We start from the raw sequence: 22,448 nt of genomic DNA, 5'->3' as shown, positions 1-22,448 counted from the left end.
GTTACCACCATGGCCCCCCTGTAAAGCATAAGTTGAACATGTTAATTTTTTGTGCAATTCATATGAGCATGTGTTCCAAATGACATTGGTGATGGCATTGCTTTGATTAAAAACATTGTCGGAATTTTTTAATTGCAAACTTCAATATAATTTAAGTCAATGAATCACGTGCCAATTGATTGAAAGGCTGCCACTTTTGTAGGTTTCGCATGAACGAAGACGCGATGAATCCCTGGGATGGAAGCAACCATGATGAAATAACAGAAATACTAATCAAATGGCGGTCCAGGTGCAACAAGAACAGAATTGCACATTTCTACAAGCATGCCAGTGGGCGACAGAATGGTACGAGAAACACATGAATAAAACGCCGTGTCGCACTTCTATACTAACCGGGAATGCATGGATATGCGAACTATATGCGGGGCATATGGGTCGATTTGAGGAAAATGTTTGCATGCCGAAGGAAGTTTTTGCCGCATTGTATGAGACATTAGTAAATGATTTTGGGTTACAAGTCCCGCAACGTCCACATGGCTTAGCTGTTGAAGAAAGCGTTGCGATGTTTATGCATGTGTTGAAAGGGAAGCAAAATCGGGAAATCCAAGAACGGTTCCAACATTCCGGGGAGACTGTGTCGAGGCACGTGCATAAGGTATTAACTTCCATGAAAGAGTTCACTGTTGTTCATTGCCGGCCCACATACAGTCAGTATCGTATACATCCATACGTGCGGTCTAGACGAAAATACCTACCGTTCAAGGTACTTCTGAAAAACATTATTGACATATAAATCAAGATAATATATTTTGTTTTTGTTATTAACTACACGTGACGCTTGGCAAAAACGAAACACTTGTTACCAATTTACGCAACAAAATAATTTATCCATGTTTGCAGGACTGCATTGGCGCAATAGACGGAACACATGTCAGTGCATGGGTTACGGGGCCAGATGCGGCAACATATTTCTGTAGGAAATACTGTCACACGCAAAATATAATGGCCGCTGTCGATTTTGACATGTGTTTCATATTCATTTCTTGCGGATGGGAAGGAAGTATGCATGATAGTCGCATATTCAACGAGATACTAACAAATGACAATGTCCCCTTCCTACATCCTGACGAAGGTAACACATGGTCATGTTATTAGATTTATTAACAAATACTTTTTTCCTGAGAAAGCGTTATATGAAAATGACGCAGAATGTTCGTTTTAGTGTCATACATTATTGTCATGTCTGCAGGCAAATATTATCTTGTCGATTCTGGCTATGCAAACCGGATTGGTTACTTAGCACCATTCAAAGGCCACCGTTACGACCAACAAGAATTCCAACGTATTGCACGGAACGCGATGGCAAACACGCCAAGGGAATTATTTAACAAAGTGCACTCGTCCTTACGCAGTGTGGTGGAACGCACTTTCGGTGCCTGGAAAAATCGATAGGGGTTTATTCGAGACATGCCTCGGTATGACTTTGCAAATGTGCAAGTTCAGTTAGTAGGTGCGTCAATGGCATTACATAATTATATACAGCGAAACACAGGTAACCCAACAACTGTTCAGCCAATCTGTGACGAGGAAGAAGCTATGACAATAGTAAATGCCATACCAGAAGTTGAACATGACGAGGATGGTTTAATGGTTGGAGATGAGGACCCCCATATGGCATTGGTCCGCCTTCACATACGCGACAAATTATGTTACATGCGTAATAACGGAATGTTAGGAAATATATAGTAGTCGAAATAATTTTCGTATGGTTGTCACATAATGACACACGTGGAACAGACTGTATTTAAATATATTATCATATACAATATGTATGAGTTTCCACGGGAATGTAACCCCTTCCAGTTGCTGACGTGCCTAACTTTAAAAAACAACAATCTATACGAATTTTGCTTTTCAAAAAATAAAAAAAGGTGAAACAAATAAAAACAAATGAAAAAGAAAACTAATACACAAATTGTCATGTGCGACGTAAATTACAAATAAATGAAACACATAAATATATTAAAAAAAAGTTATTGTATACCAATTAAAAAAAACAAGACATAGTTAAAAATAAAAATCCAAGACAAAAAAAAAAAACATAGTTAAAAAAAAACATACTTATAGTTTAAAAAAAAAATTAAAAAGACAAAAACATAAATTCTCAAATAAAAATCGAAAAATTTAAGCACAATACCCCAAATCCAAACCCAAAATTAAAAAAAGTAACAGGAAAAAAAATTAAGCAAAATACGAAAAATCCAAGCGCGAAATAAAAAAAATTCAAACAAAAAAAAAATTAACGCAAAATCCGCCAAATTCAAAAATAAATAAATAAATAAAAAATAAAAAATTTGGATTTGCAAAATTCGGGAGATCGAAACTCAACATACAAAAATTGTCAACAAATAAACATAAAGCAAAAAATGCCAAAGCGAAACCCCAAAAAAAAAACAAAAACAAAAACAAAAAAAAGGCAAAATCGAAACCCCAACATAAAAAAATTAAAATAAAAAAGAAGAATCAAAATATGACAAATTCAAACCCAAAATAAAAAAAATAAAAAATAAACAAATTAAGCAAAAGTCGACAGATCGACACCCAATATACAAAAAAAAAAAAAACACAAAAAAATAAAAAAAGCCAAAACCAAACCCCCCAAAAAAAAAATTAGCAAAATACGCGAAATCGAAAGATAACATAAAAAAATTAAAATAAAAAAATAACCAAAATATGCCAAATCCAAAAAAAAAAAAAAAATTTAAACAAAAAGCCATAATTGAAAAAAAAGATACCAAAAAAAAAAACAAAATTTTTTTTTTCCAGCAAAAAGCCAAAATTGTAAAAAAAAAAAAAAAAAAAAAAAAAAAAACATCGAAAATATGCCAAATCCAAACCCAAATTAAAAAATAAAAAAATGGAAAAGGGCAATTTGGTCATTTAACAAGATGACACCTCACCAAAAAGTCAAAAAGCCAAAAAAGCGAAAAAGTCCTTCCCAAACCAGGCTTTTTAGCCCCAGGCTAAAATAATCAAAAAAACCAAAAAGCTAAAAAGTCAACCCACTTCTTAATAATGTTAATTTCACATCAAGATAATGAAATTTTCCATTTATGTTGGGTATAATTGAAGAAGGTTAATGCCTCATACACCCAGTTGCCCCGACCCCCAGTGACACCCAGTGAGGTGGCACTCACGTGATAGTCACGTGACTGGGGTGTAAGACCAAACAAACAGGTTCCATTTCATTTGAAATTTTCCCCCCTCCCCCCTGAAACAACGGTGCCCTCCCCCCCTGAAACAACGGTAACAGGTACTGACCCCCCACTCCGACGCCTGACCCCCACTCCGACGCCGGTGACCAGTCCTTCCCTTCACTCCGACACCGACAAGCTCGTTTCCTCCCTTCACTCGCGAATCTCTCTGTCTCTCCTTCCCTTCACTTGAACTGTATGTATATCTGAGTATATATATATGTATATATCTATTTATTATCTGTGAATTTTCTATCTATTATCTGTGAAATTTCCTTTTGATTTGGGAATTGTGGCATTTTCATTTACGAATTGTGGCCTTTTCAGTTGGAGTGTTTCATTGCCTTAAACGTGTTCGATGAAATTCCCCAACGAAATGTTTAATCAATTGGTTCAATTTCTCCAGTGCATAATTTCTTCATTAAATCAATTTCGTAATTCATCTTGATTATACAGAAATTTCTGTGCATAATTGGTTCAACTAAAACATATGATACATGGTAAATTACTGCTAAATCATAGATGATACATATGATACATATACAGTTGCTGGTTGCTAAATCACAGATGACTTTTATCAGATTTTTTATATACATAGATGATACATATGATACATATACATATTCTGCTAAATCATAGATGATACATATACATATTACATTTACAGATGACTTTCAGATTCATATGTATATGTACAGATGACTTTTATATGACTTTCACATGTATATGATTCATACTCAGATTCATATGTATATGTACCTGTATATTCTGCTAAAAGTCATCTGTATATGGTTAAATTTCTGTATATGATTCATATGTATATGAATTTGTATATCAGATTTTGCTAAGTCAGGTACATATACACATGATACATATACATATTCAATATATTGTAGTCAAAATGGTGACATTTCTCCTTTATCCACATCAGATTAAGAGGGACAGCATTACAAAGCTTGTTGTGCTGCCACTTTATCCGCAATTTTCAATCTCCACTACTGGGTCAAGCATTCGTGTTCTGCAAAACATCTTCAGGTAAAATTTTGCTTCATTGCCTAAACTTCTATTTTTTGCTAGCATGCAAGTGTTATTTTTCGTCCGGCACATAGTATATCTAATCCTGAGTTATATGTCAGGGAAGATGCATATTTGTCAAGAATGCCTGTTTCAATTATATAGTCCTGGTATCAATGAGAAGGATATATCAAGTCTATGGCTGACTTGATACACATGATACTTTCTCCCCATACAGTTGCACTGCACAGAGTCATGCACCAAAGCCTTTACCACACACAGCAGCAGACCTCATTTTTTATTGTATTTTTTTAGCAGTGCAGACACAAAAATCTACAACCCAAAAATCTGCTAATTAGCATGCCTCTAAGCTACAGCAAACAGCAATACACATGATGCTAATTAGCATGCCTCTAAGCCATAGCGTCATGCATTAGACCACAGGGCTTTCCCAATGCAGCAATACACATGATGCTAATTACACACAAGATCATTAACAGAGAAACCACAGCCTTGATCCACATTTTAGACCCAATCCTATAGCAACACCCTAGATCAGCAGCATACTTTCTCCCCATACAGTTGCACTGCACAGAGTCATGCACCAAAGCCTTTACCACACACAGCAGCAGACCTCAAAGCATTCATTTTTTATTGTATTTTTTTAGCAGTGCAGACACAAACAAGATCATTCCACAACAGACTCCATAAGATCATAACTATGTTGCTTGAATGGTAGACCATAACCCACACCACTGAAATACTCCAATATTGCTGGTAGGCACCAAAACCAACCTTAACACACACCAGTGAACCACTGAACCACAACACAGCACAAAGACTTGAGCCTAAACCAGAGAGCAGACCAACAGATCAGAGAAACCAACAGAACAGACCAACCCAGAAACCCACAACCAGCAACTGAATAGAAGAGGCTAAACCAGGGAGCAGACCAACAGATCAGAGGGGCAAATTTCAAAACAAGGGAGGAATAAGACAAGTAGCATTAGTGACCTCAGCATTCATCTTCTGTATACAGAAATTTCCTCCCTTTTTGTATTATTTTTAATTGAATATATAAGATCATTTGAATATATAAGATCATTCATCTTCAGCATTCATCTTCTATTTTTAATTGCTATTTGTCCCTCTTTGCAGATGTCAACTTCAAGTGTTAGTGGCAGTAGCTCAGGTTGGTTGACATACATGAACAGAATTTGTCGTACATGTAACAAAAAAGCCACTATCAAAATATCACAAACCGAGCTAAACAAGAACAAGTTATTCTACTATTGTAATGTTTGTGGTTTTATCGGATGGTGTTTACCTACAAATCCAGAATATGGAGGTCATCAAATTCAAACAGACGAAGTCCCAACTGTTGGCGAACAAGTTATGACCGAACGACTTCAAGCTATGACTGAACAACAAATACAGCTGACGGAACAACTTCGAATTCAGATCGCAAAGATGCAGAAGTTGATATATATGTTGTCCGTGTTGTTTGTAATTGGTGCCTTTAAACTTATGAATATGTAATAAGTAGAAGTACATGTCTCCTTGAACTTGTTGACGTAGACTTCATACTTTTGTGATGTTTTGGAGGAAGTCATGTTTTCTTGTGTATTGAAACCTACTTATTGTACCTCTTTTGTTGTTAGTGGAATGGAAAATGGCTTGTTCAAATTTGTACACTTTCTTCATTACGCATTGAATGGACATTGTTAAATACAGGAAACTATTGAATACAAGGTAACTATTGTTGAATACAGGTAAACTATTGAACATGGTAAATTGAACATGCGAAATAAACACTATATATTAAATAACAAAGTTTGAAACTCATAATAGTAGACTACATAATATTCAATCTTCTCAACATCAAAGTACATGAAGTAGTGACTACATAGAAACTACATAATTTCCAATCTCAAAAACAAATAGTTGGAATACATAGAAACTAGTCAAACAAGTCTGTAATATCTAAGTTTCCCGATGCAGAACCATAAATCTGAGTTGGAGCACTCATCAAACTTCCCTGTGTGCCACTTATGAAGTCCGATGGAGTAAGAGATGTGCCTCCAATACCATGGGCCACCTATCACAATTCATTGCAAAAGTACATGTTAGAACAATAGAAAGATGCAAAAGTACATGAAGTACTCTTTCGAATACACTTTGGAAAAGTACATGAAGGTCTCTTTGGAACACGTACCGGTGCATAAATACTATTTTCTGTGCCAACCATATAAGGATAATACGGTGTTTGAGCTTGAGCTTGAGCTTGAGCTTCAGGTTCAAATCGGAGCAACTTAGCAGCCTGCATGTTTTGAAGAATAATTACATATTGAAATGTATGAATTGCTTTTACATACTTCAATATAGTTTGTCAACAAAAACATTTGAATACACAATTTACCTTTGCTTTTGTTTGTTTTTTTGCTGTTGCCTTGAACCGATTAACAATTTGATCTACTTTGGCAACCTTTCGTTTCGTAACTGGACGACCTCTTCGCCTAGCAACCAAAGGACTAATCACTTTCCTACTATTACCTCCTTGTATAGAACCGGTATGAATCGGACTTCTTGTTGAACATGGTAAATTACTCCCATAACCGGATTCTTCTTTCATGACTCTCTCCTTGATTTCATCCAACCCAAGCTCTACAATTCTAGTTTTGCCTTCAGAGTTACCAGCAAGTTGTACAATGGCAATCAATTTTTTGTTCATCCTCTCATAGGTACTTGAATTGAAATCGTTCCCAAAGCCGGTATATGTGGTTTTGATGCTTGTGTATTCTCTATCCACATCTTTTCTCCACCGGGGCAAAATGTATTTACTTGGCACCTCATTAATGCATCTTCTGACAAGCACAACGAGTGAGTGAGCGCACATAATGCCTCTAAACTCAAACAACCGACATATGCATTGAACTTCACATTCAGTTGAATTAAAATAGACAACAAAGTCCACATGCTTCATCTTCTCAGAAACTACCATCGCTTCTTGGACATTATATGTACAAATTGATCCCTCCTCTTTCACAATCACCGCCTGACAGTAAACTAATCTCTGCATCTGTCCTTGAACTTCTTTGAATTTCGCATTGGTGTAGGCTTCCTGAAATTGTTTTTCAAACCCGTATATAGTTAGGCAATCAAACAATTTGTGTCGAGACTTGAAGTCTGCTTTCTTCTCTTTCTCTACCTTATTTCTCAAGGCATTGTCATATTGTTCAACGAATTGCTTCAATGTAGTTTTTGGATTTACATATCCATCAAAAAACGCATTCATACTTTCACTTCGTTGTGTAGTTGACATGCCAGCCCAAAAAATGTCTTTAACATAAACAGGTACCCATCGATTCCGCTCATCATATAGTACCCCCAACCACTCATTATCATAAAGTTTGAATGTTGCAAGCATCTCTTCCCATTTACTCTGAAATTCAGCTCTTGTCAAACAGTCATAAACTGCATTTTGCATAGCCAACTTTATGGCTTCATATTGAGCATATCCTTTCAACTTCTCCGGAATTTTCTTCATGATATGCCATAAGCACCACCGATGTCGAGCTTGTGGAAACACAATTTCTATAGCATTTTGCATAGCTCTACACTGATCAGTTATGATAGCTTTTGGCGGATGATTTGACATGCAACTTAACCATGACTTGAATAGCCAAACAAATGTGTTAGTGTCTTCACTAGACAACAATCCACAACCAAGCAAAATGGACTGACCATGGTGATTAACTCCGACAAATGGAGCAAATGGCATGTCATATTTGTTCGTCAAATAAGTTGTGTCAAATGAAACGACATCTCCAAATGCTTCATAAGTCGCCCGACTCCTTGCATCAGCCCAAAACAAGTTTCTAATGCGAAACTCGTCATCAATATCAATCACATAAAAGAATCTCTCACTATATGCTTGCATCCTCATAAAATAACTTTGAAGTGATTCGGCATCACCTTCCCCAAGCCTCAACCTTCTAGCTCTCTCAATGTAATTTCTTGCGTCTCGCTCGTCAAATGTCAATGACTCGTATCCCCCTGCTTCGACAACCATTGAATGAAAGTTCTTAGACACCCCTATCCCTGCTTCATCATTAATTTCTAATCTTCTCTTCACAGGAGTAAGAATTTTCTTATTCATTGCAAAATGACGTGAGTCGGTGGGAATCAAATCATGATTATGCTCAAGGTTAACTGTGGTTAGTTTATATCTCCCATCCTTTTGTACACTACCTCGTACCCTTGCTGTGCAACCAATTTTTGTGGACAAACATGGCTTCAGAGGGTTGAGTTCTGATGTCTTTCTTCTCTGCCCCGCTCGAGAACATTCAATGGCAACGTTTAGCAATTGCCCATCATCTCCAAAATGTTGTGCTCTATGAGCTATAGCAAATCCGACATGCTTAGCATATTTGCCATAAAATGTGTACACCTCTTCCCTTGAGCTAAAACACATACCCTTTTTAGGTTCTTCAACGTGTTCGCCCTCATTTATTAAAGGATTCTCACCTTCAACATTTGAATCAACCTCCATTTCTCCACTTTGCGTACTGAAATAACAATTAAACAAATATCATTACTGATTATGGAACTAAACTTCATATTTCAGATTTTATATAAACTGTTTACAGATTATGGAACTACACAGTTTACAGATTATGGAAATTATATGAAGTTTGCTACCAAGCTTATGAAGTTGGCTACCAAGCTTACAGATTACAGATTATGAAGTTTGCTACCACAGTTGAGCACAATTACTCATAAAAATTAACTAAATTGTAGTTGAGCATAATGCCCAGATGAAAGATTAGCATATTAATTACTCATCTAAGTTTGCTACCACCTAGACCCAACTCACTAATGGTGATGTTTTTACCTCATAAATCAGTTTCATACGAAAATTTAAAAAACCATGGTGTTTCCTGATCTTTTCATTATTTTTGTTTTTGAAAAAAAAAAAAAAATTGAAAAACTGAAAACAGAAATTTTGAAAACAATACCACACTCAGGCAGAAGACAACAATATTGGCACCATCTTGCACAAAGGCAAAGCACAGAAGAACAATCTCATCAAATGACATAAAAAAATAAGTCACATAGCAACAAAAAAATTAAGACCAATGGAGTAGCATATAACTGAAAGATTAGCATATGAAATTGATTTTTTACCTCATAAACTAGATTGATGGACAGAGACAGAGCAGAGCAAAACCAGACAGACCAAAATTACAAGAATTCTGAGGATAGATGAGAGCTAGTAATCTGATATGGTGGAGGAGGAGGAAATTTCACAAGAGAGCTAGTAATCTGACAGAGCAGAGCAAAACCAGACAGACCAAAATTGCAGAAATTCCGGGCGACTAGCCACTGGTTTTTACAGAAATTCCCGGCGAGCTATGGTGGAGGAGGAGGATGGCGGCTAGAGGTGAGGATAGGCGAGGGAAGACAAACGAGGATGGCGGCGAGAGTTAGGACACACGAGGGAAGACGATGGAAGCCAGAAATTCCCGCTTTTTTCCTTTTTTTTTTTTTTTTTTTTTTCCAGCTGTGTTTACACATCAGCTGCCACCTCATCACCACGTCACTGGGGGTCGCCACGTCACTGGGGTTGCCACGTCACTGGGTGTATGTAGGGGAATTGATTAAAGAAATCATCAAACTAATCATCTCTAAACAAGTCACGGAAGCAAAAATCTCTCCATAATAAACTCCGACTCTTTGCATGGAGCATTTAGTAACTAATTTTACCTTGTATCTATGAACTTCACCATTGTATTACTCTTTATTTTGTACACCCATTTCAAACCAACTCTCTTGTGGCCTTGTGGTAAGCTAACAAGCACTCATCTATCATTCTTCTTAATTGCTTTGATTTTTTGGGTAAATAGTATTTCTATTGGACAATCTTAAATAATTATATTACAAGTGAAATATATTTGTTGATGCAATATACAAAAAATAAAAAAATAAAACTTCCATCAAACACAGAAAAAGACTTACAACCCATGAAAGATGACCAAAAAATTTATTCAACAAAAAGTTGCTAAAACATTGCCAAACCCCACTGAGAGTTGTAATGTAATATAAAAATATCAGAAACGATTGGAAAAATTAAATCTACTTTTTTTTTAATTTTTAATTTTTAATTTTGAAGCATTTTTTTTCTCTAGACAAAATTGTTTAGTTTGGTTTGGTTTTCAAAAATTGTTTTTGGGAAAGAAAAAAAATTCAAAATTTGGTAAAAATAAATAAAAAAACAATATGTAGTTTTATTTTTTTTTAGGGCAGAAATAATTTTTAAAATTTTAAAAAGAAATTTTTTTTTAAGGTCTCTGATATTAAAATTTTATAAGATAAAAGACATATAATATTTTTATAATAGTTAAGGTCCTTCAACATTTTTACAAAAAAAATTTGATACAGAGAAATTTCATCGACTCAGAGAAATTTCGGCCTGACACAGACAAATTTCAATTTTTACAGACAAATTTCTCTAATTTCACAAATAAATTTTGAAATTTCTCTAGTATAATCACATAGAAATTTCATCGACACATTTTGGACCTCTCATATTATACAAAGTTAGAGAGGGATGTTTTACTAATTTTCTCATTTTAAAAATATCATTTTTATGTTTATTTTTGTCAAATTAATATCTATTTTTTTTATAAAAAAAAAAATCTGAAAAATAATTTCAGCAAATCAAACCAGGCCAGTAACTTGCCACTCTTTCTTATCTCTTCCCTCCAAAGGTTACACGCACACACTGACGAAGTGAGAGAGTGAGAAAAAAACAGTCACAGAGAGATGATGAGTTCTTCAATCTCCATACCCATTTCACCCACTTCTCACAAACTCTTCGAACCCAATAACAACCGTCTTCTATTTGGTCACTCTCTCTTCCCAAAACCCATTTTCTTTGCTAAGAAAAGAGTTTCATTCACTGCAACAAGGGCTTTGCTCTCAACTTCTAAAGAATCAGTTTTAAAGGATTTCCATGAAAGAAGAGCTCTCAAGGTATTGTCATTATCGAACTGACTCCCTCTTACCCTCTTGCTATTACCCCGTTATGTCTCTAATTTTCTTTCAATGGACTGTTTGGCTTCTGAGAAAATCAGAATTTTTGTAGTGCTGGACACTTCCTATTGCCTGAAAGGATGAAGCCCATCTTTATTTAATTTTTATCTTCTTCTTTTTTCTGGGTATTTTCATATGAATCCCTTTTTGGGTTTAAGTGGATTTTTAACTCTATATGTAAGAAAAAAAATTTACTCTGTTTTTAATAAAATATATCGGGGATTTTTTCCAAACATTGTGAGCTTTCTGAAATAATGAATTTTGATGACTGAGGACTGTCTGAATTGATGGTTTTTACAATCATGTTATTGCACTAATCAATTGTTGTTGTAATTTTGTTCCAAAAACAATAGTTGTATAATTCTCAGTTTGATTCATAAGTTTGATTCAACATGGAAAACAATGTGAACAGGAAAAAAAATGACAAGATTATGGAACAAAATTCTACTTTTGCCTGCTCTTTTTCATAATTTCTATTCATTTAGTAAAAGAAATTTAACCTCACCTTTTTATTTTAGGAGGAAAAAATAAAAGCATGGAAAAATGGTTTTCCTTTCCTCTTCCTTTTCCGTTAGCAATTCCAAGGTCCAAACAAAGCTTAAAATTTGACACACATCCATATATTAGCACACTGCTTTCCCTAATAAAATTAATTTTTGTCTATGTTATTTTGTATTTTCTTTTCTTAGTGATACCAAGCGAGTATTTGTGTCCTTTGCAGATTATTTCCGGCTTGCAGAATTTTTGTAGAGACAATGTTGCTTCTGTTGTTACTGCTGCAGATAAGGTTGGTCGTTCATGTTCATCTTAGTTCATTTGATTGTACTCTATAACTCATCTATTGGCGATAAAGCTAGAACCTAACTAATTCTCAATCTCAGCATGAAAAACATTTAGCTTTTTCCACAAAATACAAGATCACTTATTATAAAATCTGGTAGTATAATATAATCCATAGGTGCAAAGATTGCAAAATTATTGAAAGAAGGTATTTCTGTAATTTTGGGGATTTTTTGCTTGGAAAAAAACAGTTGAGGCAAACACTTATTCTAGGAAGGGCGTTCATTGCAACCTTGAGATCAAAACTTTCAACTTCCTTTTGACGAAGCACCTTGTACCCGCTGCTTTATAGAATCTCATAAAAAGAAAATTTTATGTTCAAACAATTTTTTTGGTAAAATTGTCACTGCATAATCAAGATTAAAGAATATTGTGTGTCTAACCCTAGTGGCAATCTAGAAAAATGAACTTGATGTTTATATATTTTATATACTTTATACTGACATATCTCAACACCCTGGATCACTATGTTTGAATTTGTTTCACTTTTATGCTAATCACGCAGGGTGGGGCAACTTATGTGGACATAGCTTGTGACCCGGAGTTGGTGAAGCTTGCCACTAGCTTGACTTCTCTTCCAGTAATTTCTTACTCTTTGGATTTGCTTTTCGGATCGTTCTTCCTTCAAATTAAATGTTTACTCTTTACATTATGCAGCTTTCCCAGCTGTGATATTGCGAAATTATTCAGTGCTCTTGGAGCAAGTCTGGGTGGTGCTTCAAATTAACAACTATTGGAATTGAGCATTGCTCCAGGAGCACCGAATAATTTCTCGATATTGTGTATAAAGTCTTTTAAAAAGAAGACTTGTTAAATGTTCTTATGAACTAAATTTTTGCCTCAATAACATGAACTAAATTCACTTGTATTAGTGCTCTTCACTTAATATCATAATATTAATTCGCCCTATATATTAGAATCTTATTGAGATCATATTGTTAAGTTTTTTGAAAATTATCCAACTGTCGCGTTATGTCATGGATCAACTAGTTGGTGATATTGGGTTGACTTTTTCAATGCATACAGATTTTGCAGTTTGATGAACACATTTATCTAGCACAGTATCTGATGACTGCATTTTTTTTTTTTTTTTTTGCATAATCCCTTTGCCAATGGAGTTGGGTTTTTAATCATTTATGATTTGATGACTCGTATGTCTCACTGGCAGGTTTGTGTCTCTTCTGTTGATCCAGCAGCATTTCCAGCTGCAGTTGAAGCAGGAGCATTGATGGTTAGGCCATAATCTTAAGCTACTGTCATTTGATTTTGAGTTCACAAGCTTGAATATATGACCCTGTGGCTTTTTAATGCAATATTACATAAGTAGAAAAAGCACAATACATATTGTAAATTCTTATCAACAAAAGCTGATGGTTGATGCAGGTAGAGATTGGAAATTATGATTCCTTTTATGAGATGGGCATTCTTTTCTCTCCAGAGAAGGTATAAGAAAATACTAATCAAGGACTTATCTTATAAGAAAAAGTTGTTGCTTAAAAAATTGATGCGGTTAGCAAATGCTAAAAAAGGTTTCTTTGTTATTGCAAAGTTTAGGTAAGTTGATGTGCTTTTTTGCTTTTTTTTTTTTTTTTTTAGTGATTTGCTTTTAGATTTTTCATTTTTTTTAAGATCCTTCTAGACTAGAAGGGGACTGAGAAGTAGAAAATTTTAATGCAAATTTTAAAAAATTTTCACTAAAGACAAAAAAAAAAAAGTTTGAAAAAAATGTTACTTTTTTAGCAATTGGAAAACATAGATGAATCTTGTTAAAGAAGTTGTTTTATCACAATTTTCAGCTAAAAGAGCCGTAGCCAAACGGTCTAGCTTTTTCTTTTCTTTTCTTTTTTTGTTTTTTTTGGTGCTTAAATAGCTAAAAAGTGACTAAAAAAGCAGTAGCCAAACAGGGCCTGTAACTCAAGCTCGACTTGAGGGAGTACCTGCGGTCGAAGCAGGAGCACTATGGTCACGTTCAATCAGGTCCCCCTTCTACCTTTTTCCTGCTTAGAAAAATCCAGTAAAAGCATGAAAAATAGAGAATTAGACAACAGAGTCAGCTGTGACAAGTAATTTTTGGAACATCCTAAATGAATTTGAAGACTAATTTTCCACCTCATGATTTTCACATCATATTGTTCCAACTAATACAAATCATAAGCCAATTAATTCATTCTGTTCAAACCATTCAAAGAAGCTTTTGATGATTTCTCTTCTTCTTACACTGTCGAATATTGTTTGCAGATACTAAATCTAACAAAGGAGACTAAGAGAATTCTTCCCTCTGTGACACTATCAGTCACCGTGCCTCACACACTAAGCCTCCCGGATCAGGTCACATTCAACATTTTTATCTGTAGTATATAGTTCAGATTAGCTCGATTTGTTTATTGCATTTTATTATTATTATTTTTTTTTGAACAGGTCAAGCTAGCAGAACGGTTGGAACAGGAAGGGGTTGACATTATCCAGACTGAAGGAGGGAAATGTTCTAATCCCTCGAAGGCTGGCGTTCTTGGTTTGATTGAGAAGGTATGATAAATACATACACATTATATATACATCATATTTGAATGAAGGACAATAAGAAGATCCGGAGTGTTCCTTTAGGCGAATGTTGCAAGAACAGACCATAAAATGTAGTAATGAGCGTGAAAATGTACCCACAAAACCTGTAATATTTGTCAATGTCTTGTAAAATAGGTCAAGATCTATTTGCAACACTCACTGAACCTTGATCATCATCTTAAAAGGTTTTGGGGAGAAATTCTGACCCAACTACTGCTCAACTGACACTAATGCTTTGTTTGAATCTTGGATTTATTAACGGTCAGGGAAATGAAAAATTTTAAAAAATGAATGCAGCTTCTTTCATTTTCTTTGTATCTTTTCCCTTTTCTTTTCCGTTTGTCTCTATTAATTCACGATTCAAACATAGCCTAAAGGATGAAAATGAAGTTGCAGTATTCAGCAGCTGATGAATTGTATGGGACTAATACTAAACAACTGCCCTTCTTGGTAAATAAGTTTTTTTTTTTTTTCTTTTTTATGAACTTGAAAAATATAAAGAAATAAAAAAAAATGCTACCCAAAATAAACTTCCTTAATTTTTTTTAATAAATTAATGTGGGGAGTAGTAATGAAGTATTAATATTTGAAATGGGACCCACTGAATTTAAATGATAAGAACAATGCAACTGACACATCAGTCGGTAAACTAGGTTTCTAAAAAATGTATGTTTCTATAACATTACTCAAACATAAAGCATAAACCCGAAAGCTTATTTACTCTGATCTCAAAATGTATGCTTTTCTAATCAATTCAACTATCAGTAGAAGTATACATTTGCAAGCAAAAGTTGTATGCACTCAAAACAGATTCCTTGAGAGCCCTTCTATGAAAACACCTTTTATGGACATAGAAGCTGTGAAAAATGTTATGTTTGCAGCAAAGTCATCCAAACTTCAAATTCTCCTGGCAGTTCCACTCCATGTGTCGGGTTCTGGGAAAGTCATCCCAATACTAGTGTTATCATATTCTATTTCCCGGGTTGTCAAGATCACTGTATGTGAGGTTCTGTGATAGATTTTCAATATGTGACTGACATATTGTTTTCACTTCGATGGAAAATTTTTAGGCAACCCCAACGCTAGCATCAGTGTATTCTATTTCCCGGGCTGTCAAGGTCCCTGTTATGTGTTCGTCTGGACTGAGTGCAGTTACAGCTCCAATGGCCATCACTGCAGGCGCTGCTGGTGTGGTATGTAATCTAAAAACTGTTAATGTGGGATGATGATCTTTTTATATTGAAGAATTAGGTTTGTTCAAATATAGTGAAGTAAATTACTAACATTAGTGTTTTCATGTATATACAGGGTGTAGGGTCAGCGATTAACAAGCTTAATGATGTGGTTGCGATGGTTGCAGAGGTCAGAAGTATTGCCGATTCATTAGGCATCTCTTCTGGTAGGCAAACAGTTGTTGAGGAGAAGACATTGAGACAGTAATTCATACAATTTTGTCAGTTCAAGATGCCATACATATATATGACTTGGAAAAACACTTGGGTTTCTATGAGATTATGTATAATAAACCAAACAATTGATTACTATTGCAATTTCAACTTCCTTTATTTTTTTTTCTCTTTCTTTCTTTCTTTATCTTGTTTGTTTTCTGAAAAAGTATCACACAATGCCTTCTGAAAACATATGGTGTATAATTCGTCATTTTGTAGAGAGAAAGAGAGAGTTCAGGTGGATGATATACATTGGAGAGAATGTAGTTTCGTTATGCTCCATTGGTTTGGGGAAAAATATTTTATGAATTTCCGCATTTTGTACATTTGATATAACAAAAAATAAAAGTCAACTGATTTTTTTTTTTTTTTTTTTTGATACGCAGAACACTACCAAGGCAGGATCTTTAAAATCCTCTTACAAGCCAAACTGGGAGAAACTAACCGATCTACCTAAACTGTCGGATTTTCACTTGAGTAGTACGGAGTTTGAACCCTGATCAGTAAGGAGAGGAACATACTCTCTTACTAATTAGAATGCCCCTTTTTGGTGTCAACTGAAATTATTTTTGATGATCTACAAAAAAACAAATCTATTTAGACAAAAAATTTGAAAGGTGAAATATTTTCCAAACTAAAATCTTATCAATTGCCACCCCACCTCCACTAATACAACTATTATTAGTACATTAGTTTTAAGAATACAACCAGGAAAACGTTTTAATCCCAAAAAAAATTCTGGAATTTTTTTTTTACGCTTTCTGCCAAAAACGAGCGGGTGTAATTGAGAACAAAACCTGGTCAACAAATGTAAAAGATCCCACTGGGATCAAAATCCAATAAATTTCAGCAAAAACCAAAAGCATTAGCCACCAAAAATCACGTACTTCTGCATCAAATCGAATGCAATTTCCAAACAGTAATTTACATAAAGATTATACAGTTGTGTAGTTCCAAAGAACCATGAAGTTATATACAACTGATTTCCCAAATTTCTGCTGTTCCTACAGAAACACTTCTTCCCAGAACAAATAATCCTAACGGTCCTACTCATCAAACGCTGAGTCCTCACTTTCTTGATCCTCTCCGCTTTCCTGCAAAATTTCCGTTCATTCATAAGACAGAAAATATGTCACACAGTAATCATGCCATAGAATCATGGCATTCAAGAAACTCAAAGAACATGTAAAAGAAGCCTACCTTCTTTTTGTTATATGCTGCGATGGATTTATCAAAGTCTGCTCGTTTCTCTGTGGCTATATCATAGTATTGAACCTTTTCCTATTACATGTAAATTAAAAGGTTACAGCTGCAGGGAAAAAAAAAAGAAAAAAAAGAAGGCAAATAGCCATGAATCCATTAGCACATTCCACTTTAGGGTTTCTGGTATTTGAGCGTGTTTGAGTTTGCAATACAATGAGAAACCAACCCACCTTAATTTAATTAATTATTACAGGCGTGGTAACTTACCAACACTTAACCTGAATCAGATTCATGAATCGTCATAACCAACATTCTCACCCACTAAACCCACCACCACATCAAACCATCGACCGACTTCACTACCATTAATAATTGAAGGACAATCTTAGATGTTTCTTTTGTTTATTTCTTCTCAGCATACTTCTATGGATCTCAAAATGCACAACTGCGAAGGATTTCACTTCAGGGTCACATGAGGATTCCGTTTTATAAATAAAAAACTAAGGATAGTTTAAAACAAGTGTCAAGCATTGTGCACTGCCAAACACATTCAAATCTATACCATTCCCTCACACAGCTTTTTTTTCTTTTTTTTTTTTAACTGAAAAAACGTAGGTACCTATATCCGTGAAATTTTTCAAAATTCAATCCAGATCAAATGATTAATTGGACCTTTATTGGGAAACCAAAGACAGGACAAAACAATCCATAATTTTGTTGATTGGATACAAACATGAAAGAAAATGATGAGCAGATGGTGCTTAAGAGTATACAGTATAGTGAACTTCAGTTGAAGCACAAACCTCATATGTCATTGTTTTCCACTTCTCTCCACAAGCTTTGCCAATCTGAAGCATGAAAGTACAGAAAAATTACATGAATATCAAAAGGGGAAAAGGGAGAGAAAATGGAACCAAATTAATAGTTAAATCAAAATAAACCAGATATGGAACATTCCCATACATACATCACGCATTGACTTGACATCTGGATTCTTTTCTTGGAATTCTTTACGAAAATCCTCCCTTGAAAATCAATCCAATAATCAGTTAAGAAACAAAAACTTATAAAGATCTTATGTGTATATGTGTGTAAAGCATAAAAAAAGGGCAAGGAAAAATTTAAGAAGCAGGTTGTGCATGCAGTTTATGCATATAATAGTTTACTTGCACCCAACCCTGTTACAAAGATAGCTAGTATAGCAAATAACTGGGAGCCTTGTGCATTGGGTATGACCTTTACAATTGTTGCATATACATTAGTATGATGCTTCAAGTGTGAAATCATTCTTCCCATGAAATTCATCCAATGGAATCATTGGGTCATTTCCTAAACATGCCGCATGTACAATGAAATTTCAATTTCATGTCATCCATGTTACTATTAGGACTAACATTCGGTAGGCAATTTCATGACTCGGATGTGCAACCTTAGATAGAACCCAAGCCACTACCATGAGAAGAGCACACTGGACTATACTTACAACATCTTGGAAGCTTGAAGTGCTATTGGAGACCTTCATATATATGGAAGAAGTGCTATGGAAGAGCTTCATTAACAGACCAAGTAGGACAAGCAAAGGCTCAAAAATTTTAAGTTTTGTCATCTTGGTCAACCATAGTAAGAAGTATGGTAAACTATGGTAAAGTCCAGTCTAGGAAATGTTCATCACAGAGTGACGGTCAACCAAGGTGGATGTCCAGAAGAACCCAAGTGGCAATAGTTTGGTCGATCATACTGATGCATGGCCAAACATAGCGATCAAAGATGGTTGGCCACAACTGTAGAATGGTTGACACACCAGGAAATTTGTCCCCCCCCCAATCCCCAAAACAAAAACAAAAAAATTAGCCATTAACTAACTGTTGGACGCTCGACTATATATACCCCCCCAGCAGTCCCCATTTGGGATCATGAGAGAAGGGACCTAAATGTATGTACACCTCTTGTACCCTCACAAACACCATTTTGGGATTATGAGAGAAGGGACCTACATGTATGTACACCTCTTGTACCCTCACAAACACCATTTTGAGTGTTGTTCCAACTATTGGAGAGTGAGAGAAGCCTTCATTCCTTTGACACAAGTTTTCCAAGGACTTGCTCCAAGGGAGTCATGAAGTTCTTTGCTAGTGGAACTACGGGAATCTAAAAACGTCATCCTAGTAGTGACTCCTTTTGTACTGACTTGCCTAAATTTACCAAACTTTAGTCTCATAAAATTTATTAAATCCAGCACCAAAAGACTTCCGACCATAATGTCACCTTATATTTCTTTTTCTCGCCAAATTGAAACCCTAAAAACTTACCTCTTTCATACAACCTGAGAATCTGTAAAGCTCATTCTTAAACAAACTTTAGCCGCATAAAACTAATTAAAACCAGCCCCAAAAAACCTCCTGGCATACTTAAACATCAATTTCCATATCATAATTTTCAAGAGTGTTTATATGCATTTTGACCTTTGCCCTTCAACTTGAACAACCTTCAATTTGCCAAAATACATTCCTATTCCATCTTAAAAGTCATCCTTTTGGTGAATTTAGCTTCTTAGTCTGTATGAAACTTGCAGAGGCCTTGTTTGGCAAACATACATTTTTATATCTTAAAGTTTAAGTAGCCCAAAAGAGAGGGAAAAAAATGTAGTAGGGAACTAAGGAGCTCAAAGCTAACAGAGCATCTGGTCAAATCTTTATTTACAAAAATCTTACACTTTTGATGAATTGTTAGGGCATAGTATTCTTTTTTTTTTTTTTTTGATAAAATTGTTAGGGCATAGTATGTGACGCCTGTTAAAACAGATGTCTGCCATGAAGTCAGAATTCTTGATTATGTTGATGATTAGCTGCCATAGAACCCAACAAATCAAGATAAGGAATTTGTCAAGTTAATGATTTAGGCTGAATTATACACAGAAGAATAATCTGTAACTTTCAAGGGAAAGGATTTGAGAAAAAGTGTTTCCTTCGAGAAAATAGTTATAGTGAGCATCTGGTCAACTCTTTATATACAAAAACCCTAAATTTTTTGATGAATTGTTAGGGCATGGTATGTGACACATGTTAAAATGGATTATCTGCCATTAAGTCAGAATTCCTGATTATGTTGAGGATTGCCTAGCTGCCATAAAGCCAGATTTAGGCAGACCGAACAAATCGAGATAAAGACTTTGTCAAGTTAATGATTTAGGTTGAATTATACACAGAAGAATAATCTGTAACTTATGTTGTGTTTGGGTCATGGATTTGGGTAGGAATTTGAAAAGGGAAAGGGAAAAGGTGAGTGAAATGCAAGTGAAATATAGCCTTTCCTTTTCCGTTTCCCTTTCCAAATCCCTACCCAAGTCCATAATCCAAACAGAGTCTTATGGGAAAGGATTTGAGAAAAAAGCATCTCCTTCGAGAAAATAGTTATACTAGAACCTACATTCTCCTTCAACAATTGAACACACCTATTGGGAAATAAACTAGTTTTTATTTTCCTTCTAATTTCATTTCCTGTCAATAACAAAAAGATCCATTTAAACCCTATCAAAAACAAACCCAATTGAAGGTCACAACAAAAAACACAAACACACACACACACACAACACATTGCCAATTCAACTTGCATTGATGATTATTCATGAATTTATAAACACAACAAACAATTAAAACAATAGATACAAGAAATAAACCATTTTAGAGAAACTAAAAAAATCAAAGTTGAGATTATAATATAAAAAATATACAAAAACATACAAGAAGTAGAAGAAAGCAGTGGGGGGTTTCTTGGGTTTCTTGGCATCGATTTTCGCTGCCTTCTTCTTCGGCGTAGTCTTGGACTTGTTTCCCGAATTGGGTCTGCTCTGCTTCATCACTTTCTTCATCTTCTTCCCCGTTGATTTTATCTTCAACGCGATTTTCCTGGAAAATTTTAATCCATCATTTTCCTAGAAAAAACAAACCATAGAGAAAGCCAAAAGGGTTAAAGTATGCTGAGAAGAAAGAGTGGTGCTTACCCAGTTGTTGGGTTTTCAGCAGAAGCAGAGGCTGAGGAAGATTTTCGAGATTTTGAAGCTTTCTTTGCCATGGTGTGCGTGAGTGTGTGCCTATTTTGAAGCTTTTGGCGTATTTGCCTTGAGGCTTTGTATTGTATGGGGCTGCCCGTTGAAGCTGAAGGTTAGTAGAAATTAAGGCCGCGTTTGCTTTGATTTTCACAAATAAATTTTAAAAATTATTTCCGCATTTCAAAAGATAAAATTATGATCTTGTTTGCAACTTGCCTTTTTTACTATTTTATGAGGTGACGGGTTGTCTCTAATTCACAAAATAGATAAAACAGCATTATTGGGTCCGTGAGGTTCAGAATGCGTTTCATTTTGATAATCTAAACGGTTCAATGTATAGAATTTATTTATTATTTTATTCTTATAAAAAGTCATGTTAATGAGATATTGATAGTCCCTTGATTAGAATATATTTTTGTCAATAATTTATTTTTAAAATCATAATTTACCATTAAAAAATTGTTCTGATCAAGAGACTAATGATATCCGATCAATGTGATTGTTTATAAGGATAAAGTGTTTGATGAACTCTACACATTGAATGATTTAAATCATCTAAACGAGACTCGTGATGGGCCTCACGAGCCCAACAACACTGTCCAATTTACAAAATGGACTGGAGACAAGCTTGGCCTATCTTATAAAATGACAAAAAGTTGTGTTTTGGATGGTTTATGATTTTTTTTTTTTTAGTTGAATAGATATTTGTGATAAAAAAGTTATTAATTGATGTATATGATATGATATTTTATCTTATTAACTATTTTAATTTATATATATATATATATATATATATATCTTTATTGACTATTTTAACCACAAAAAAAAAAAAAAAAAACTCTTTCCAAACATAAAATTGATAAGAGTATTTTTGAGTTTTTGAGTTTTTTCACTAAATTAATTTTTCATTTTTTTTTTTTGTGAAAACAAATTCTAAAAATCAACTAAACAAAACTTAATTATTTCAAAGCTACTAATAACCTC

The 22,448-nt window shown here is 34.7% G+C and overlaps 4 protein-coding genes across 4 annotated transcripts; 2 read left to right on the top strand and 2 right to left on the bottom strand.

Moving 5' to 3' along the window:
* The first annotated feature begins 277 nt into the window (after positions 1 to 277).
* Positions 278 to 1,746, top strand: LOC114274765 (uncharacterized). The gene is made up of 4 exons (XM_082888879.1): positions 278 to 763; positions 901 to 1,132; positions 1,250 to 1,342; positions 1,553 to 1,746. Exons 1-4 carry the CDS (start codon positions 278 to 280, stop codon positions 1,744 to 1,746), a joined length of 1,005 nt encoding a protein of 334 aa, XP_082745005.1.
* Positions 1,747 to 6,228: 4,482 nt separating this feature from the next.
* Positions 6,229 to 10,057, bottom strand: LOC145799326 (protein FAR1-RELATED SEQUENCE 6-like). The gene is made up of 4 exons (XM_082888878.1): positions 10,035 to 10,057; positions 6,688 to 8,836; positions 6,484 to 6,588; positions 6,229 to 6,366 (listed from the first exon to the last, which is right to left on the bottom strand). The coding sequence occupies exons 1-4, from the start codon at positions 10,055 to 10,057 to the stop codon at positions 6,229 to 6,231; spliced, it is 2,415 nt and encodes an 804-aa protein (XP_082745004.1).
* Positions 10,058 to 11,008: 951 nt separating this feature from the next.
* On the top strand, positions 11,009 to 16,342 carry LOC114280966 (uncharacterized protein ycf23). The gene is made up of 9 exons (XM_028223386.2): positions 11,009 to 11,303; positions 12,085 to 12,150; positions 12,709 to 12,783; positions 13,372 to 13,434; positions 13,587 to 13,646; positions 14,442 to 14,531; positions 14,622 to 14,729; positions 15,836 to 15,958; positions 16,074 to 16,342. The coding sequence occupies exons 1-9, from the start codon at positions 11,094 to 11,096 to the stop codon at positions 16,203 to 16,205; spliced, it is 927 nt and encodes a 308-aa protein (XP_028079187.2). The 5' UTR covers positions 11,009 to 11,093; the 3' UTR covers positions 16,206 to 16,342.
* A 736-nt stretch (positions 16,343 to 17,078) lies between these two features.
* On the bottom strand, positions 17,079 to 21,667 carry LOC114280977 (HMG-box (high mobility group) DNA-binding family protein). Its single transcript, XM_028223396.2, has 6 exons — positions 21,417 to 21,667; positions 21,157 to 21,321; positions 18,384 to 18,441; positions 18,220 to 18,264; positions 17,414 to 17,494; positions 17,079 to 17,307 (listed from the first exon to the last, which is right to left on the bottom strand). Exons 1-6 carry the CDS (start codon positions 21,485 to 21,487, stop codon positions 17,260 to 17,262), a joined length of 468 nt encoding a protein of 155 aa, XP_028079197.1. The 5' UTR covers positions 21,488 to 21,667; the 3' UTR covers positions 17,079 to 17,259.
* Positions 21,668 to 22,448: the final 781 nt, after the last annotated feature.

This window comes from Camellia sinensis, chromosome 9, assembly GCF_055761805.1.
Source record: "Camellia sinensis isolate YWXY chromosome 9, ASM5576180v1, whole genome shotgun sequence".
Classification (NCBI taxonomy): domain Eukaryota; kingdom Viridiplantae; phylum Streptophyta; class Magnoliopsida; order Ericales; family Theaceae; genus Camellia; species Camellia sinensis.
The sequence above is the reverse complement of the archived record's forward strand: the minus strand, read 5'-3'. Positions and strand labels throughout refer to the sequence as shown.

Excerpts from the sequence above, each read along its gene's own strand:
- LOC114280966 (XM_028223386.2), top strand. The coding sequence starts at position 11,094 with ATGATGAGTTCTTCAATCTCCATACCCATTTCACCCACTTCTCACAAA. Across the intron at positions 12,784-13,371 it reads CTAGCTTGACTTCTCTTCCA|GTTTGTGTCTCTTCTGTTGA; the intron begins GTAATTTCTTAC and ends TCTCACTGGCAG. Across the intron at positions 14,532-14,621 it reads CACTAAGCCTCCCGGATCAG|GTCAAGCTAGCAGAACGGTT; the intron begins GTCACATTCAAC and ends TTTTTTGAACAG.
- LOC145799326 (XM_082888878.1), bottom strand. The coding sequence starts at position 10,057 with ATGGTGAAGTTCATAGATACAAG. Across the intron at positions 8,837-10,034 it reads GTGAAGTTCATAGATACAAG|TACGCAAAGTGGAGAAATGG; the intron begins GTAAAATTAGTT and ends TTGTTATTTCAG. Across the intron at positions 6,367-6,483 it reads AAAATAGTATTTATGCACCG|GTGGCCCATGGTATTGGAGG; the intron begins GTACGTGTTCCA and ends GAATTGTGATAG.
- LOC114274765 (XM_082888879.1), top strand. The coding sequence starts at position 278 with ATGGCGGTCCAGGTGCAACAAGAACAGAATTGCACATTTCTACAAGCA. Across the intron at positions 1,133-1,249 it reads CTTCCTACATCCTGACGAAG|GCAAATATTATCTTGTCGAT; the intron begins GTAACACATGGT and ends TCATGTCTGCAG. Across the intron at positions 1,343-1,552 it reads CGACCAACAAGAATTCCAAC|GTAACCCAACAACTGTTCAG; the intron begins GTATTGCACGGA and ends AGCGAAACACAG.
- LOC114280977 (XM_028223396.2), bottom strand. The coding sequence starts at position 21,487 with ATGGCAAAGAAAGCTTCAAAATCTCGAAAATCTTCCTCAGCCTCTGCT. Across the intron at positions 18,442-21,156 it reads ACTGCTTTCTTCTACTTCTT|GGAGGATTTTCGTAAAGAAT; the intron begins GTATGTTTTTGT and ends TTGATTTTCAAG. Across the intron at positions 18,265-18,383 it reads ATGTCAAGTCAATGCGTGAT|ATTGGCAAAGCTTGTGGAGA; the intron begins GTATGTATGGGA and ends TTCATGCTTCAG.